The sequence below is a fragment of the Artibeus jamaicensis genome, unplaced genomic scaffold (genome assembly GCF_021234435.1).
Source record: "Artibeus jamaicensis isolate MK-2021 breed Jamaican fruit bat unplaced genomic scaffold, CSHL_Jam_final contig_64, whole genome shotgun sequence".
Lineage (NCBI taxonomy): Eukaryota > Metazoa > Chordata > Mammalia > Chiroptera > Phyllostomidae > Artibeus > Artibeus jamaicensis.
Genome location: NW_026521911.1, coordinates 1,545,835 through 1,560,991, shown reverse-complemented (window position 1 = coordinate 1,560,991; position 15,157 = coordinate 1,545,835). Strand labels below are relative to the sequence as shown.

At 59.8% G+C, this 15,157-nt stretch overlaps 1 protein-coding gene across 3 annotated transcripts in view; it reads left to right on the top strand.

Moving 5' to 3' along the window:
• Positions 1-12,751, top strand: part of ARAP1 (ArfGAP with RhoGAP domain, ankyrin repeat and PH domain 1) — a 69,833-nt gene extending 57,082 nt beyond the window's left edge. For 2 of the 3 annotated variants that reach the window (XM_037135659.2, XM_037135665.2), the window contains 17 exons: positions 798-993; positions 1,243-1,294; positions 1,405-1,568; positions 1,743-1,955; positions 2,307-2,412; positions 2,853-3,000; positions 3,089-3,175; positions 3,257-3,325; positions 3,624-3,741; positions 5,098-5,211; positions 5,493-5,638; positions 6,160-6,192; positions 9,564-9,646; positions 10,346-10,396; positions 10,582-10,645; positions 11,761-11,910; positions 12,148-12,751. In XM_037135659.2, coding sequence (XP_036991554.2) covers positions 798-993; positions 1,243-1,294; positions 1,405-1,568; positions 1,743-1,955; positions 2,307-2,412; positions 2,853-3,000; positions 3,089-3,175; positions 3,257-3,325; positions 3,624-3,741; positions 5,098-5,211; positions 5,493-5,638; positions 6,160-6,192; positions 9,564-9,646; positions 10,346-10,396; positions 10,582-10,645; positions 11,761-11,910; positions 12,148-12,165 — 1,812 coding nt within the window. In that variant the 3' untranslated portion in view covers positions 12,166-12,751. The remainder of the gene's footprint in view (positions 1-797; positions 994-1,242; positions 1,295-1,404; positions 1,569-1,742; positions 1,956-2,306; positions 2,413-2,852; positions 3,001-3,088; positions 3,176-3,256; positions 3,326-3,623; positions 3,742-5,097; positions 5,212-5,492; positions 5,639-6,159; positions 6,193-9,563; positions 9,647-10,345; positions 10,397-10,581; positions 10,646-11,760; positions 11,911-12,147) is intronic. The other variant, XM_053670755.1, reaches the window with a different exon arrangement.
• Positions 12,752-15,157: the final 2,406 nt, after the last annotated feature.

Here is a 15,157-nt window from a genome sequence, read left to right as displayed (position 1 = left end):
GGGAGTCCTACAGGGCGTGTGGTGGGACTTCCTGGCAGATTCCATGTGTCCCAGCCCCCCCACAATGGAGGGCAGTCAGCACAGTGCAGGCTCTCAGGCCAAGGGCCTACCGTAATCTGCAGCACTCCAGGGGGAGGTCAGGGGCCCTGCCTCAACTATGTGAGCCTTGCACTCCATAGGTGCTCAATACATGTTTGATAATGAATGACAGGCATCTTAGGGTGGACAGAGCTGCTCTCAGAGGGAGTGATCTCCTCGTCCTGGAGGAAGGAGCCTGCGGAGGAGAGCTCTGGCCTAGGGACTAGAGCCAGGTGCCCTCTGGGGTCCCCCATGCTCTGAGGGTCTGTGACTCTTTCTTCATTCCCTTGTTCATTGATGAGTCATCTGCGCAGCTCCTGACGGTTGCTGCTCAGAGCCCTGTGGACCCAGATGAATCAGTCTTGGCCCTGGCTCTGCAGTCGCTAGCTGCCATGCTGATGGGGGAGACAGATGGGGTCCAGAGAGCAGTGACAGTATAAACAGTGCTACAGCAGACAGCGGGGATGCTTTGGCACCTTGGGGCTGTAGAGAAGAGACATCCTTCCCTGGTGTGTGGGAAGGGTTTCCTGAGACGGGAACACCTGAGTGGGCGTGATGTGGGGCATGATATGCTTGAGTTCATTCGCTCTGCTGCGTTCTGCCCTGAGTAGGAGAGGAGGCAGCTGGGTCGGCAGCGGACACGCACCCACAAGCCAAGGACAGAGGTGTCTGGGCTGGCAGTGCTGACGGCTGACACAGTTTCTGGCCTCCCCCACCAGGCGTTCGTGCCTCTCCTGGCTGAGGATTTGCTGGCCCGGGATTTTGAGCGGCTTGGGCGCCTACCTTACAAAGCTGGTTTGAGCCTACAGCGGGCCCAGGAGGGCTGGTTCTCTCTCACCGGCTCTGAGCTCCATGCCATCTTCCCAGAGGGGACTTGTGAGGAGCCACTGCAGCTGCGGAAACTGCAGGAGCTTTGTGCGTGCACCCAGACCTGGGCCCTGACCTCCAGGGCACCGTTTCCCGGGCTCCCATCCCACTACCCCTCCCTGGAAGTCTGAATGCTACCCTGGCCTGCCCAGAAGTAGCCAACCGCCCTCTCATGTTCTGCCCTGCCCTTGGTGGGTGGGTCCAGGCATGTGTGTGTTCAGAGAGACTCAGGAGGGAGCAGGTTGGGGACCATGAACAAGGCCTGGGACTCACTTCTTTTTACTGGCTCCTCCATAGCCATCCAAGGGGACAGTGAGAACCAGGTGTTGGTGTTGGTGGAGCGGAGGAGGTGAGCCCTGGCCTCCCTTTGAGAGACCCTGAGAAGCCTTTGGCAATCTGATTGGCCTGGGAGGGGTGGGGCAGGGGAGACCCTCAAGTGACTGGCTGTCCCGGGCCCAGGACACTGTATATCCAGGGAGAGCGGCGGCTGGACTTCACAGGCTGGCTGGGAGCCATCCAGAAAGCAGCGGCCAGCTCTGGTGATACGCTGTCGGAGCAGCAGCTGGGGGACTCGGACATCCCAGTGATTGTGTACCGCTGTGTGGACTACATCACACAGTGCGGTGAGCCCCCACAACACAGGCTCTGGTGGGCCCAGGGTGATATTCACCTCCCCTAGAGGCCAAGCCTCACCTCCCAGGATCCCTGTGAAAGTAGCTGTGAGGCCCCGCCCCATGACCAATGCCTTAGGCCCCGCAGTTTTGCCACGCCCCCAGCTCAGCCCCGCCCTTCTCCAGGCCTGACTTCCGAGGGTATCTACCGCAAGTGTGGACAGACTTCTAAGACACAGCGGCTGCTGGAGAGCCTGCGGCAGGATGCCCGCTCTGTGCACCTCAAGGAGGGCGAGCAGCATGTGGACGATGTCTCCTCCACGCTCAAACGCTTCCTGCGAGACCTGCCTGACGGGCTCTTCACTCGAGCCCAGCGCTTATCTTGGCTGGAGGCCTCAGGTGGGCCCTGCATCCCTTATCTAGCCTGAGATCCAGGTCAGTGCAGCTGGCTTATCCATTCCCGTCTCAGCACTCTGGCCCCTTCCCATTGTGTACTTGGGCCAGACGTGCCCCAGTGGACAGGCTCCAGTCCTGTCCCTCCTTCCTGTTTCTCATCCGGTTGTCACTCCTTACATAGCTGGCAACTCTTGAGTGCCTGGTAGGATTTGACCCGGAGGGATCAGGGAGTATTGTTCCTTGGGGGTAACAGGCAGAACAGCTAGAGGGTTGGGATGGAGAGGTAGTTACGGCGTGGGGGGTGCGGGGAGGGATGGCAGGCAGTCCTGACCTGATCTATCTCCCCCCACCCAGAGATTGAGGATGAGGAAAAAAAGGTCTCCAGGTACCAAGAGCTCCTGGCACACCTGCCCCCCGTCAACCGGGCCACAGTGAAGGCCCTTATCAGCCATTTGTACTGGTGAGGAGTGATCCTACTGGGAGGCTCTCAAGGTGGGGGGGGCGGGGGGGGCAGAGGTAGAGAAGATTCTTCTACGCCCGACCCTGCTGTCTGCCTCCCCTGGGAAGCAGGCAGGCCTGGGAACCGAGTGCTGACTTACGATGCGCCCTAATCCTGGACATTGTGTCTGACAACTTACCTTCTGCACCTGGGAGAGTAGGGAAGGTTTCAGTCAGGGGGCCAGGGGACCTTGGCCAGGTCTCCCAGTTTTCTGGCCCTACTCTTTCCAAGCACCCAAGACATGGCCACAAAGATTGTTCCCATTTCCCCTTAATTAGTAGTCTGCTCCAACCAGGACCTTTCATGGGCTCACTCCAGTCACGGACCTGCCAGGAATCGAGAAGATGAGGTGGGGAAGTTCTGGGCTGGACTCCTTACTCAAAGACTCCTTCTCTTTCCAGCGTCCAGTGCTTTTCAGACACGAACCAGATGAACACACACAACCTGGCCATTGTGTTTGGGCCCACGCTCTTCCAGACTGACGGGCAGGACTACAAGGCCGGCCGGGTGGTGGAAGACCTCATCAGCCACTATGTGGTGGTGTTCAGTGTGCGTCCCCCGCCAGTGGGAGGCAGAGGGCAGTGTTGAGCATCCTGGGCAGCAGTGACCGTCTGTCTCTGTCCTTCCCCCTCCCCAGGTGGACGAGGAGGAGCTGAGGAAGCAGCGGGAGGAGATCACTGCCATTGTAAAGATGCGTGTGGCTGGCACTGCCAGTGGCACCCAGGTGAGGACAGGGCCTGGGGTGGGGAGCTCAGGCCATCCACCTGCACCCAATTCCCAGACATCCAGCCCTCTCTCCTTACAGCATGCCGGTGACTTCATCTGCACAGTGTACCTGGAGGAGAAGAAGGCAGAGGCTGAGCAGCATATCAAGGTGGGGGCTGGGGACCTAGCAGCCAGATGGCCAGAAGAGTCAGGCTGGGCCAGGCACAGCTCATATGGCTGGGGGAACAGAGCTTCCATCCCAAAGGGAGCCCGGTTCGGGCCTGGCACCTGGTGGCACTTGACCTGTCTCTTCCCTGTCTCCCCACCCATCTCATCAGGACCATTCAGAGACACACCCCTGCACCCCAAGACTCCAGAGGGCCCCGAGGGGTGGGCTCAGCCCCTGTGTCACACGGCAGGGTGGTGGGGCAGGGGACAGGGGAGGTTGATCTCCTTGGTCATTGCAGATCCCAGCATCCATGACAGCCGAGGAGCTCACCCTGGAGATCCTGGATCGCAGGAGCGTGAGCGTCAGGGAGAAGGACTATTGGACCTGCTTTGAGGTCAATGAGCGGGAGGAGACAGGTGGGTGCAGAACAGGGCACCAGGCTGTCCTTGTCCAGGCTGTTCCCCTACCCTGAAGGGTGGCGACAGTGGCAGTGAAGGGGGCTGTGGATGACGAATGCTGCTGTCACACCGGGACCTCAGCAGTTGTAGTAACAGTGACCCGCTGGTGCCCGAGGTCACAGCTGTAGTGCTGCTGGCGGGAGAGACAGTGAAGGGGGCAGATGGTGTCAGCTACGAGGATGTTTTCTCCGGTGTGAGTGGCAATGATGTTGCTGGCTAGAGCAATGACCCTGAATTTGGTAGTGGAATTGCAGGCGACCCTGTCGGTGGTGAAGGGGGGGTAGAGGGCGGTGACGGCCATGCCAGAGGGGCGGTGGCTGGGCTGCTGGTGCAGGTAGGGATAGCTGGGATGGTGTTGTGAAGGGGGCATGGTAGTGAAGGGAGCGGGGATAAAGGCATTTTAGGGTGGCCTTGTCGGCAATGAAGGGGGGTCTCTGTTCCTTTGCCGTGTTACTTGAGCAGTGCCAGGCCCTGGGCTGTGGAGGCAGATGACAGCCCCTCCCTCCTGGGCTTAGTGTGGGGTAGGACAGACACAGGATCCTGCTGTCAGGTCGGGAAGTGCACAGCTACAGCCGTGTCGGCTGCTGTGCAGACCAGGGCCACCCGCCACCGCAACGCCGACTCTCTGGCTTTGGGGTCCCTGCACTAGGAAGTGAAGGAAGAAGAGGGGTTACTTGGTGAAGAGGGGGCGGCAAGTACTTCCAGGCGGTGGGAACAGCGTGGGCCAAGGCCCCGTGATGGCCAGAGGCAGTGCCCTTTCAGTGAACTGGATGCAGGGGCAGAGGTGGCCACTGGGGCCTGGGCCCTGACAACAGTGCGAGGCCAGGGGAGGCTAGTGATTGGGAGTTTGAAGAGATGGCTCCTTGCTCCTAAGTGGAGAGAGATGGGAAGAGGGGGCTGAGAGCACAGGCAGGGGCTGCTTCAAAGCCCATAGTACTCGTCTGAGGAGAAGAGGCAACACGGCGGGGGGCAGCGCTGGAGACGGACAACGGCAGAGAGATTCGACCTGTGGAGGGCGGCTGCGAGAGGGGGTGGGTGGTGTTGGTGGGGTGGCCTGGCGGGGGGCGCCGAGTCCCCTCCTGAGGACGACAGGAAAGCCCCCCGGCTTGGGGTTGGACGCGCTGGGTCGGAGCAGCAGTCACTGCAGCAGGACGTGTGGCGCCTGAGGCTCAGGTGTGGGAAGGTGCTCGTGGTACGACCTACAGGTGCCTACAGGTGGCTCGAGTGGGGGGGCATGTAGGTGGGGTGTGTCCCTGTGCCAGCCTCTGCTGGCAGGCCACGTGGCCCTGCTGACGGGGTGTGACCTCCCCCCAGAGCGCCCCCTGCACTTTGCGGAGAAGGTGCTGCCCATTCTGCACGGGCTGGGCACAGACAGCTTCCTGGTGGTGAAGAAGCACCCGTCCATGGAGGCCATGCTGCTGTACCTGGGTAGGTGCCGTGCCAGAGTGGGTGCTGTGCTGGGGCGGGTGCTGTGCGGGCTGGGTGGTACGTGCAGGGCTGGGCAGGCTGGTGGGTCCCTAATTCAGAGCTGGGGCAGAACCTGGTGGTGCCGGGGAAGAGCAGCTCAGGCAGTGGGTGCCAGATGGGCAGGCTTCTTCAGAGTTCAGGGCAGGATGGGGCACTTTCCTCCACCTCGGGACCCTACCCTGGGTGTTGGGCCCATGGGTAAGGGGTTGGTGTAGTCCATGCCCACTCCAGTTCCCCCCCAGCCAGCCACGTGGGTGACACCAAGCACGGCATGATGAAGTTCCGAGAGGACCGTAGCCTCCTGGGCTTGGGCCTGCCCTCGGGGGGCTTCCATGATCGCTACTTCATCCTCAACAGTAGCTGCCTGCGGCTGTACAAGGAGATCCGGGTGAGTGGCGCCACTGGGCCCTGCCTTGTGATGGGCACCTATGCCTGAGTACCCACAGACACCCACCCACGGATGCTCCCTTGGGTTTGCCAGTGGGGGCATCGCTGTGGGGGTCTTGGGCCAACACAGCAGTGGGGAGAGTTGAAGACACCCAGGGATGTACATGCTGTGGCCGGGGGCGGCCGCTCTGCTCTGCAGTCCCCCAGGTGCTGGCGCCTGGACGCCGTGACATCAGGCCCGTGCCTCCCCACCCGAGCCTGTGCCTGTGGCACGCACAGGAACATGCTGCATGGCGGCAGCCCACGTGGTGGCCGGGCATGTCTTGCTGCTCTCAGGCCATACCCCTCTTGGTCACTCTGTCCACGTGCCGGGCATTGTCCCAGACCAGGCTCCACCCTGGCAACCTTTCCCCAACATCTTTTGCACACACGTGCCACATCCTGCCACACCCCACACCACACGCCGTCCTGGCTCTGGACCTGGGCCTCCTTCTCCTGTAACCCTGACCCTCTATCAAACAGAGCCAGAGGACGTGGAACGGGGCCCCTGAGACCGTGAGTAGCTGTGGGCCAACTGCCAGCTGCCTTACACCTCCTGGGGGCCAAGGGAGCCTGGTGGGAGCGTAGGGACATAGCCAGAGCTCCTGGCCTCTCCGGGCTTGGTTCCCTGCCCCCTGGCCTGTCGTCACTGGCCCCACCCTGGGGCTTGTGGCCTAGGCTCCTGCCCTTCATCCCCAAGCCTGTCCCACAGTCCTTTCCCCAAGGTGGGAACCCCCATCAATATGATGCTCTAGAATTTTCCAAAGGACTCAGTTTAGCGGCTGTGGGGCCAGTAATAGAGGCTCCTAGGTTTGAATTAGAGTACCGGCCACCCTCTTTTTAACCCTGGAGAGAATTCCAGGATTATCAGAATGTCCTTTCCACTGTCCTGATCCTAAAATGCCAGGGTGGGGCTCCAGAGGCTTTGGTCTCACAGCCCGTTTGCACACCCCTGGCAGCCTACAGGGGTACTTCTGCCCAGAAGAAGGTCCTCACTCAGATTCAGATGAGAATATGACACCCCTGTGGGTCCCAGCTGTGCCTCAGGGGCCACAGGACACAGATGCCCTGCAGAGACAGGCAGCAGAAACGTGTTCCCGAGCCCGGAGGACTAGCCTGAGCTCCCACAGCCGCCCCCTCTGGGGTCTCCAGCCTTTCTTGCCCTTTCATCTCCTGAGACCGACTGGACAGGCCTGGCTGCCATGGAGGAAGCAGAGCAGATAGAGCAGACCCTCGCCTCCCTTTCTTTACACGTTATACCTCCATTAATGCAGCCTGGGCTTCTGCTGACTCTTGTGGGGAATGCCTCCTCTTCCATCCATGCCTCCTTCTCTAATCACATCCTTACTTTTGGGTCTGTCCTCCCCTCCAATCAGTCTCCCTTGGTTCTGGGATATTATTTCCCTGGCCCCCTCCCCCTAGGGGCACTAGCCCCTTGGCCTGACCAAGCCTGTGAGTGTGGACGGGGGAGGGAGGATGGCTGAGGCCCCTGGGGAAGCAACAGCTGATCCCTTGGCGTCGGGGAGAGAAGGCAGGAAGGCTACAGAAAGGGGACGTTTAATGTTTGTCGAGCCAGGCTTGGGGAACCACCCTTCACCTGCTGGGACGCACAGTCTCACCACTGCCCTGGGGGGAGGGGTATGGTTCCTGTTTCACGGGCTAGAAAGCTGTCTCTGAGTGGCGCACCTGAGGTCATCTCTAGGTTAGGCTGGGATTTAGACCCATATTTCTGAACATCAAAGCTTGAGCTTTTTACTCCTTGAAGTATAGGAGTGAAGGACTCCGCAGCGAGGGGCTGACAAGTGCGGGGTAAGTGGCGCCCTCCCCGCTGGCATCCAGCACCTCAGGCCTGACAGAAGCCCCAGGAAGGGGTGTTTGGCTGTCGAGGTGCTGGTAGTTTTGTTTGCTGGTTTATGGAGCAACGGGACAGAATAATTTGGACAGTCCCCAGCATTCAGGATACATGAACCCTCGCTTTGCCCTGGGAGTCTCCCATTCTTAAAGACCCTCAGGCACCTGGGAAAGGCACATTCTAGAAAGATCCTGGTTCCAGCAGATGTCTTTGGTCATCAAAGGGTGAATTTCCTTCTCTGCTAGTGACCTCAGACCTCAGAGATGCTGGAAACATGAGCTGGTTGATTAGAAAAGAACTCCTTGGGGACCAAAGAAGATTACATTGATTTAGGGTCCCCCTTGCCCCCCGCAACCCCCCTCAACCTTCCCATCTCAGCCATGCACGCGCCACGCGTGTGCCATGCACACGGGATCTGGTGGGAGCAGAGGCCTGGGACTGTTTTTCAGACTCTCGTGGCGCCACGGCCCGGGTTGAATTCCTCAATTCCCACAGTTCTGTCCACTCCCTGACTGGAGCCATCACTCCCGTCACACCCACGGGCCTGTTCCTTTCACTCTCGGTCGACTTTGCTCCTTGCCTCTACTTCACTTCCCCTGGCACCCACAGCCTGAGCCCGAAGCCCACGTTCCGTCCCCTTCCCTGATGCCTCCGCACCTGCAGCCCGTCCCCCGCCCTCTCCTCCGTCCTGCCCGCAGCCTGGGGCCGCGGCCAGTTCCTTTCACGCCCATCTCAGTCTCACTGTTCCCGCTGCCTGCTTTCTTTGAACATGCAGGCTGATTTCTCAGCGCTCTGCACCCAGGTTTCTTCCTCGTTGCAGTCTCCCCACACCTTGTTTCTCCCAGGCCTGCAGCCCTAACACCCCTCCCCCACCCCCCAGTTTCCTCCCTGCCTGCAGCCTGGTTTGTCCCAGGCCCTCTTGGGCACATGACCATCATCAGGTCAGCTGCCATGTGCAGGAGACACAGGGCATCTCTATCAGTCCCTTGGTCATTAGGGGGGATTGGGGCGACAGCAGGGTGCAGTCTCCATAGATTCCTAGGCAACCCATCCTTTCGCGACCTCACAGGGCGCCAGCCGGTTCCCAAAATTCTCCACCTCCCCTGGCTGTTCCCTAGTTCCCTCTGTCCTCTGTCCTTTCTGTCCTTGCTGAGGAGCCATGCCTGGGGGTGCCAGGAGCAATGGTAGGGAACATAGTGGAGATGGCTCAACCTTTGACCCCCCAGTTCTGGTTGTAAGTGAGTCCCCCTACCCTGCCATTCACCCCAGCACCACTGCTGGCTCCGGGGTGCCTGGTGGGGGCAGGGCTTCGAGCAGGTGGCTCCCAGAGCAGGAGGAAGGCTTATTAGCTTGACCTCCAAGCAACCTCTTCCTTGGTGGGGGGGGTCATTGCTCCCCCTGCCTCTGAGCCAGCCTGCTCCTTCCAAGCCCAACCCATGTGCAGAGGTGGGGGCCGGGGTTGGGCCTGTCAACCATCTGGTGCCCCTCCCCAGTACATTGGTTTCTTGCTTCCTGACCTAGACCATCGGGAAGGTCTTCCTTTGGTCTACCGAACAGCTGTTCCGCTTCAGCTTGAGTCATTAGCCTTCCCCTCATGGAACCAAAGAGCTAGTGACTGCCGGCCCCACAGCTTTCTGTTCACACAGTCAACCCTGGAGCCTCCGAGGGCAGGGAGCGGGCGAGGGATAAATAACCTGAGACGGACACAGGCGACCAGCGGAAGTTCCCAGACGTCACACTGGTGCAGTTTGCTGCCAGAGGGTGACGTGCAGACTTCTGCCTCTGGGACTGGGACACACGGCCACCTCGGGGACTGAGGGTTGACTGTCTGATGCTGCTGCAGGGGGAGAGGCCTGGGGGGCTTCACTGGGCCAGAGTGTGAATGGGGAGGGCTTGGTCAGGAAGGCTTCCTGGTGCTGGGATGCAAAGGGGGTTGGGGGAGGCAGGAGGGAGGCAGGTGCCTGGTCGGAAAAGTGCCCTGAGTCCACCCTGACTGACTGAAGTGCCTTCTCCCTTCAACCTCTCCCACCCCCAGAGTCACCGCCCTGAGAAGGAGTGGCCCGTAAAGAGCCTCAGAGTCTACTTGGGAGTGAAGAAGAAGCTCCGGCCGCCCACCTGGTGAGCTGGACCTGGGGCGATGGGTGTGCATCTGGGGCCTGTGTGGACAACTGGGGGAAGGCTCAACTGGGGGCTTTGACCTTGACGGGTAGATTCAGTGGTTCTGGGTGTGGTCTCCCAGACCAGCAGCATCAGCAGCACCTGGAAACGCAGGAGAAACTCATCCTCCAGGGCACCACCCAGACCTGCGCACCTGTGGATTGGGGGTGGGGCTGGCCGTCTGTGCCGACCGTGCAGTGCAGGGAATGCTGACACTTGCTCCTGTTTGGGGACCACTGGCCTGGATTGAAACCCTGTTACTGACTGTCTCTGGCACCTTTCCCTGCCTCACTTTGCATGTCTATAGAGTGGGGGAAATAATGGTATAGTTGTTTCAAAGGGTGGTTTTATGTTTGAAAAAAGTTGAGAAGTGATACATAGCCATTATTATTGTTATTAGTTTAAGGAGCCGTCAGGCTTGGTGTTCTAACGTTCTTCTCTCGTCTGGGAGCCCTGCGTGGTTTTACCTGAGGGACTAGGGCAGGCCTGGGGTTGGATGGGGTGGGGGAGCCCTGGGCCTGGGAGGCTGGGGGGGGGGCGGCTGTGAGAGGAGAGGCAGTGGCCCTGGGCTCTGTCCCCATGCGTCTGGGCTCTGTCCTGGGAGCCTGGGCTGTGAGGCTTCCGGGGTCTGTCCAGTGACCCGTCACCCCTCCTCTGCAGCTGGGGCTTAACCGTGGTGCACGAGACAGAGAAACACGAGAAGCAGCAGTGGTGAGCGAGGGCCCTGTCTTGAGACCCCAGGCCAAGGAGAGATGGTAGCCCATCCCCCTTGAGTGGGTCCCCCCCACTGTCCAGATCTGTGCCCTGCCTTGAGACCCTGGGCTGGGGAGGTGGGCAGGGTGTTCCCTGTGTCGTCAGGCCCCTGGCAGCATCCAGACCTGAGTCTCGCTCGGCAGGTACCTCTGCTGCGAGACGCAGATGGAGCTCCGGGAGTGGTTCGCCACCTTTCTCTTCGTGCAGGTAACCAGGCGCAGAGTACAGGGGTGGGCTGTGGGCGGGGTCCCGAGGAGGCACCCCTTGTGGTGAATGGGGCGTTTGCTGCTTCCCTGCTCAGGCTGCCAGTTGCTTGCTTCAAGGAAATTTTGAGTTGCTTTTAATTCATTCTGTTTGTGTTTTTATTCATCAGACCCTTCCCTGTGCCCACTCTGGTCCCTCCCAGAACCAGGCATGCTGGAAACAAAGGGTGCAGGCCCTGCCTCTGGTTGGGTGCGCGGGGAAGGCGTTAGGGAGAGGCTGCCATGGGGGCGGGGGGGGTGTTCAAGCAAAGGTAGGGGGTGGGGCTGGCTTCTAGGCAAAGGGGACAGTTCACGCAGAGGCACGGCAAGGGAACTGCAGATTGTCCCGTGGGACGTAAAGGGAGGAGCCAGGCTCTGGAAAGGGAGTCAGGAGCAAAATCTCAAAGACCCTTGAAGGCCATGCTGGGGAAGCAGAACTTGACCTTGTCGGCAGTTTTAAGGGAGGGTGTTAATCAAGAAAGAGTGGTGTGTAGGTTTGAGTTTGAGGGTGCATTCTGGGTGTGGCAAATGGGGGAGGGTGGACATCTGGGCCAAGCGTGCACATGAGCAGGCCAGCGAGGGGGCTGCACAGCGAGCCAGGTGGGAGCAGCCCTGGGACTTGGAGCAGGGCCAGAGGGGTTGGGCTCAAAACAGAGGTTTTTATGTGAGAGCTCAGAGTTGTTCGGGGAGAAGGGAGACAGAAGTGCACCCGGCCTGGGCGGAGCCCTTTCGGTGGTCAGGGTCTAAAGGGAAACAGAGTAGCTTCGGCAGTTTTCGAGGTTTTGTGTTTTCTCGGCTCCCGGTGAGAGGAGGAGGCAGGCTGTTTCTCAGCGCTGCGTTCCTGGAGCGCAGTGTGTCTGTGTGCGGGAGAAGACAGTTGTTGGGTAATGCAACTGGCTGGTTTGCCAGGAATACAGTCATTTCTTCTAACAGCTGCTTCTCATATCGGCTGGGATCAAAGCTGAGGGTGTCACCTTGGAGCACAGTCGGAGTCATTTCTGGGAAGAGAGGGTGGATCTGGAGCCCGGTCTGGGCCAAAGCTGAGCCCTGGTCCCGGTGCCCCTCTTCCCCCTCCTCCAGCATGATGGCCTGGTGTGGCCCTCGGAGCCCTCACGCGTGTCCCGGGCGGCGCCTGAGGTCCGGCTGGGCAGCGTGTCGCTGATCCCCCTCCGTGGCACCGAGAACGAAATGCGCCGGAGCGTGGCTGCGTTTGCTGCCGATCCCCTTTCTGTGAGTGGCTCTCCCTCCCCACGGGCAGGGGCTGGGGTCTGGGCTGGAGCCCGCCTTTCGCCTGACTCACCTACTCAGTCTTTGCTTCTCCGAATGTTCCTGGGCCCTTTCCTCTGTCCTCAAGGAGTCCTGACAGGCCCTTCTGGTTCACATGGGTGTGGGAGTCCCCTGTCCGCCTGGCGCCTGTGAGCCTTCACAAAGTGCTTATGAAGTCCGGGCTTCTTTGTCTCCCTACAGCTCCTCAGAAATGCGTGAATGCAGCAGCCAGTCCCTGGCTCTGGGATTCTGCTGCCTGGAAGCCTTCGCGTTCAGACACCCTCGTGCCCTGCTTGCCTGCTGTGAGCCCACAGGGGCACCTGAGGAAGAGGCACCCCACATTCCACATCCAGACTGCAGCTCGGGGTTCCTGGCTGGGGAACGGGGGCAGCAGGGTCTGCCTGAGGAGGAGCCCTCACCTGTTCTGTCCAGGTGTCAGCCCCCCTGGCCTGGCCTGCCCCCAGTCAGGGCCACCCACCCTGAGTTTGAGAGGTGGGAGAGATGGGCGTTGGTCAGGAACTCTGGGGAAACAGCAGCCTTTCAGAGGCTCAAGGCTCTGGGGCCCCGCTGGAAGGGAGCCCAAGCCCTTGTCACAAACTCCAGAACAGCGAAAAGCCCACACGCTAAAGGAACACTCAGCTGGGTTGGGGAGGGAGCTCTTGGCTGATTTTCTACAGGCCAGCGGTGGACTTCGGGGCCTTCAGCCCGCCTTCCTGTCTGGGCCGACTGGGAGGGCCCAGCTTGCCTGGTGCCCCTTCCCCACTTTGGGGACCTTTTGATAATATAAATATATCTGTATATTTTATTCTATGGTGCTGTGAGGCCTGTGATTGGTTGGGGGTTTCCAGTGTGGGAAGAGGTCCGGAGGCCCAGAGGCCGTGCTGGTGCCCCGAAGCCCCAGGACCTGCTCTGCCGCCTTTAGGCCCCGAGCTGCGCAGCCGCTCCCCTGCCCCAGACGGAGCCACGGCCTGACTCCCTGCCATCCTCTCTGTGCTCCTGTGCGGCCGGGTGGAGAGTGCCGGTCCTGACCCCGACAAGGACAGACCCCCATCTGGACTGAGCCCCCTGTTCCTGAGCGGGAACCTGAGTGTGGCGTGTCAGACTGGGGCAGCCCCTCCCCAGCTCCTCTGAGACACAAGGTCACGGGGTCACAGGAGCTTTATTAGGAAGAAGGGCCTCGGGTTACTTTTGGCCCTTGTGCCTGCCCCTCCAGAGGTGGGCCCTGTCTCCTGCCTGGAAGCTGTCCTCATTAGGCCCTGCCTGGTCATTTCCTCCAAGAAGACAAGGCCCTGGCAAATGGAGCTATTCAGAGATGGATTTGGGACTCCCTGGGAAGATGCCAGACACCACATTCCTGCCTCTGCGTAGTCTCGTTACCGGCCTCTCTCCAGGGGCCCAGCAGGCAGACAGGCTGACCTCCCAGCCTCAGTCTCAGCCGGTGGGGCTGGGCAAAGAGGTGGAAGATGGGTCACATGACCTCTGACTCCTGTGATTCAGCTCTGTAGGGAGGTCTGGGTGCAGATCCTGGGAACCTGGGATCCAGGTTTCTTGTTTCTTGAGAAGGGAAGGTGAACACCAGGAGACCTGAATGGGTCCCCTGGCCAGTTCACAGGCTGGGCCTAAGCCCCTTGAGTCTCCAACTCTTGTCCTGTCCTAGGTGGGCTTCTCCAGGCCAGGCTGACCTTCCACCTACAGGCAGGACAGACCCTTGTCTGATGCTCAGAGGCTGGGATTCTTCCCTGGATCTGACCTTGGACTGAGGCTCAGAGAGAGGGTGAGTGAGAATGGGATCCACCCCTCTGCTAAGTTGCCAGTGTCTCTGCCCTGGCTGAGGGGCTGGCTGCAGTGACTTCATTGAGCCACCAGGGGGCAGCCACAGTTCAACACTGATTCTCAGAACGTGTTGTCATCCTGTGTGATGACAGTGTGGTCATCCTGGCTCAGGTCTTGCTCTTTCAGACTGTGGGGTGGGACCCGTCCCTCTCTTTAACCCCAAGGTGATATTCTGAGAAGCACCACAGTGCAGGGATGTGCTTCGGACTCCTGGGATCTAGAAGCACCCACCGTGGGTCAGCGCCCATGCTCTATGCACTGTCTCCTCCTGGCAGAGGGAGAAAGTAAAGCCCAGAGCAGGGAGTCAGCTTGCTCAAGGTCACACAGCTCTCCTGAATCTGGGCTGAGGTCTCTTTCCACTGCCCCACTTTGGGGTGATCTCCCTCCTTATTCAAGCTCCTCTCCTTATTCCAACTCTGCTCTCATAAGTGGCCCCCCATGTTCTCTGGGGAAGGGGATCTAAACTGTTAGGACTTTAAGGTGCTTTTGCTTGAAATCGGGAGCTTTTAGGGCCTTGACTTTAATGAATTATGGGAATGACAGCGTGTTGGGCAGAGTCGGGCGGGAGGCTCTGCTGGCTTTGCCATGAGGATTCCTAGAGATGGGGCCTCTTGAGAAGTTTGCTCACATGTTATTTGAGGTTGGGTGGGGGGGTGGGGAATGGCTGAGGAGCCCAAGGCTGGACCTGCTGAGGTCTGGGGAACAGCTCTTGGAGAGGGAGGGGGCTTCCTGTAAGGGAAGGTGACACTGAACTGGCCTTGACGACTGGGGCACATGAGGCAGGGGAACTTGGAGTGGATGTGGGATAGGGTGTTTGCAAGGAGAACTGGCCTTCAAGGGTTGGCTCAAATCTGGGCCTAATTGCAGGGGACCACAGGGAGCCCTGGGAGAGAAAGCCGTGGTGAGTCAGGGCACTGTGGATGGAAAGGAGGCTGGGATGCGTAGGATGGCTGTCTGTCTTTCATCTCCTTGCTCGACCAGCCCATTCTGCAAAGCAGCCATCGAGGGCTCCTGGGCCTCAGGAGACCCCTGGGGTCTGCAGGAAATCTGGGGCAGGAGAGAAGATGGACCCTACCCCCTCCCCTCTTCCCCCCCAGCTAGGTTGGAAAGGGTCTTTCCTGCCCCCATGCTCTGGAAGCTCCCAAGCCTCCTGTCCATGGCTGGCTGTTTCATAGAGGTCGGTATGGATGCCGGTGCGGTCACCTACCAGCTGTGGAGATGTGGTTGCGTTCCCAAGGCTTCTGGTCCTCCGTGTTCTCACCTGTGCTGCTACAGGGAGAACTGATACAGGGACATACATGCCTCATTTTATTCTGTTTTGTTTTACTATGCTTCACAGGGGTGCTTTTTACAAGTTGTAGGCAAGACCCTCCACCAG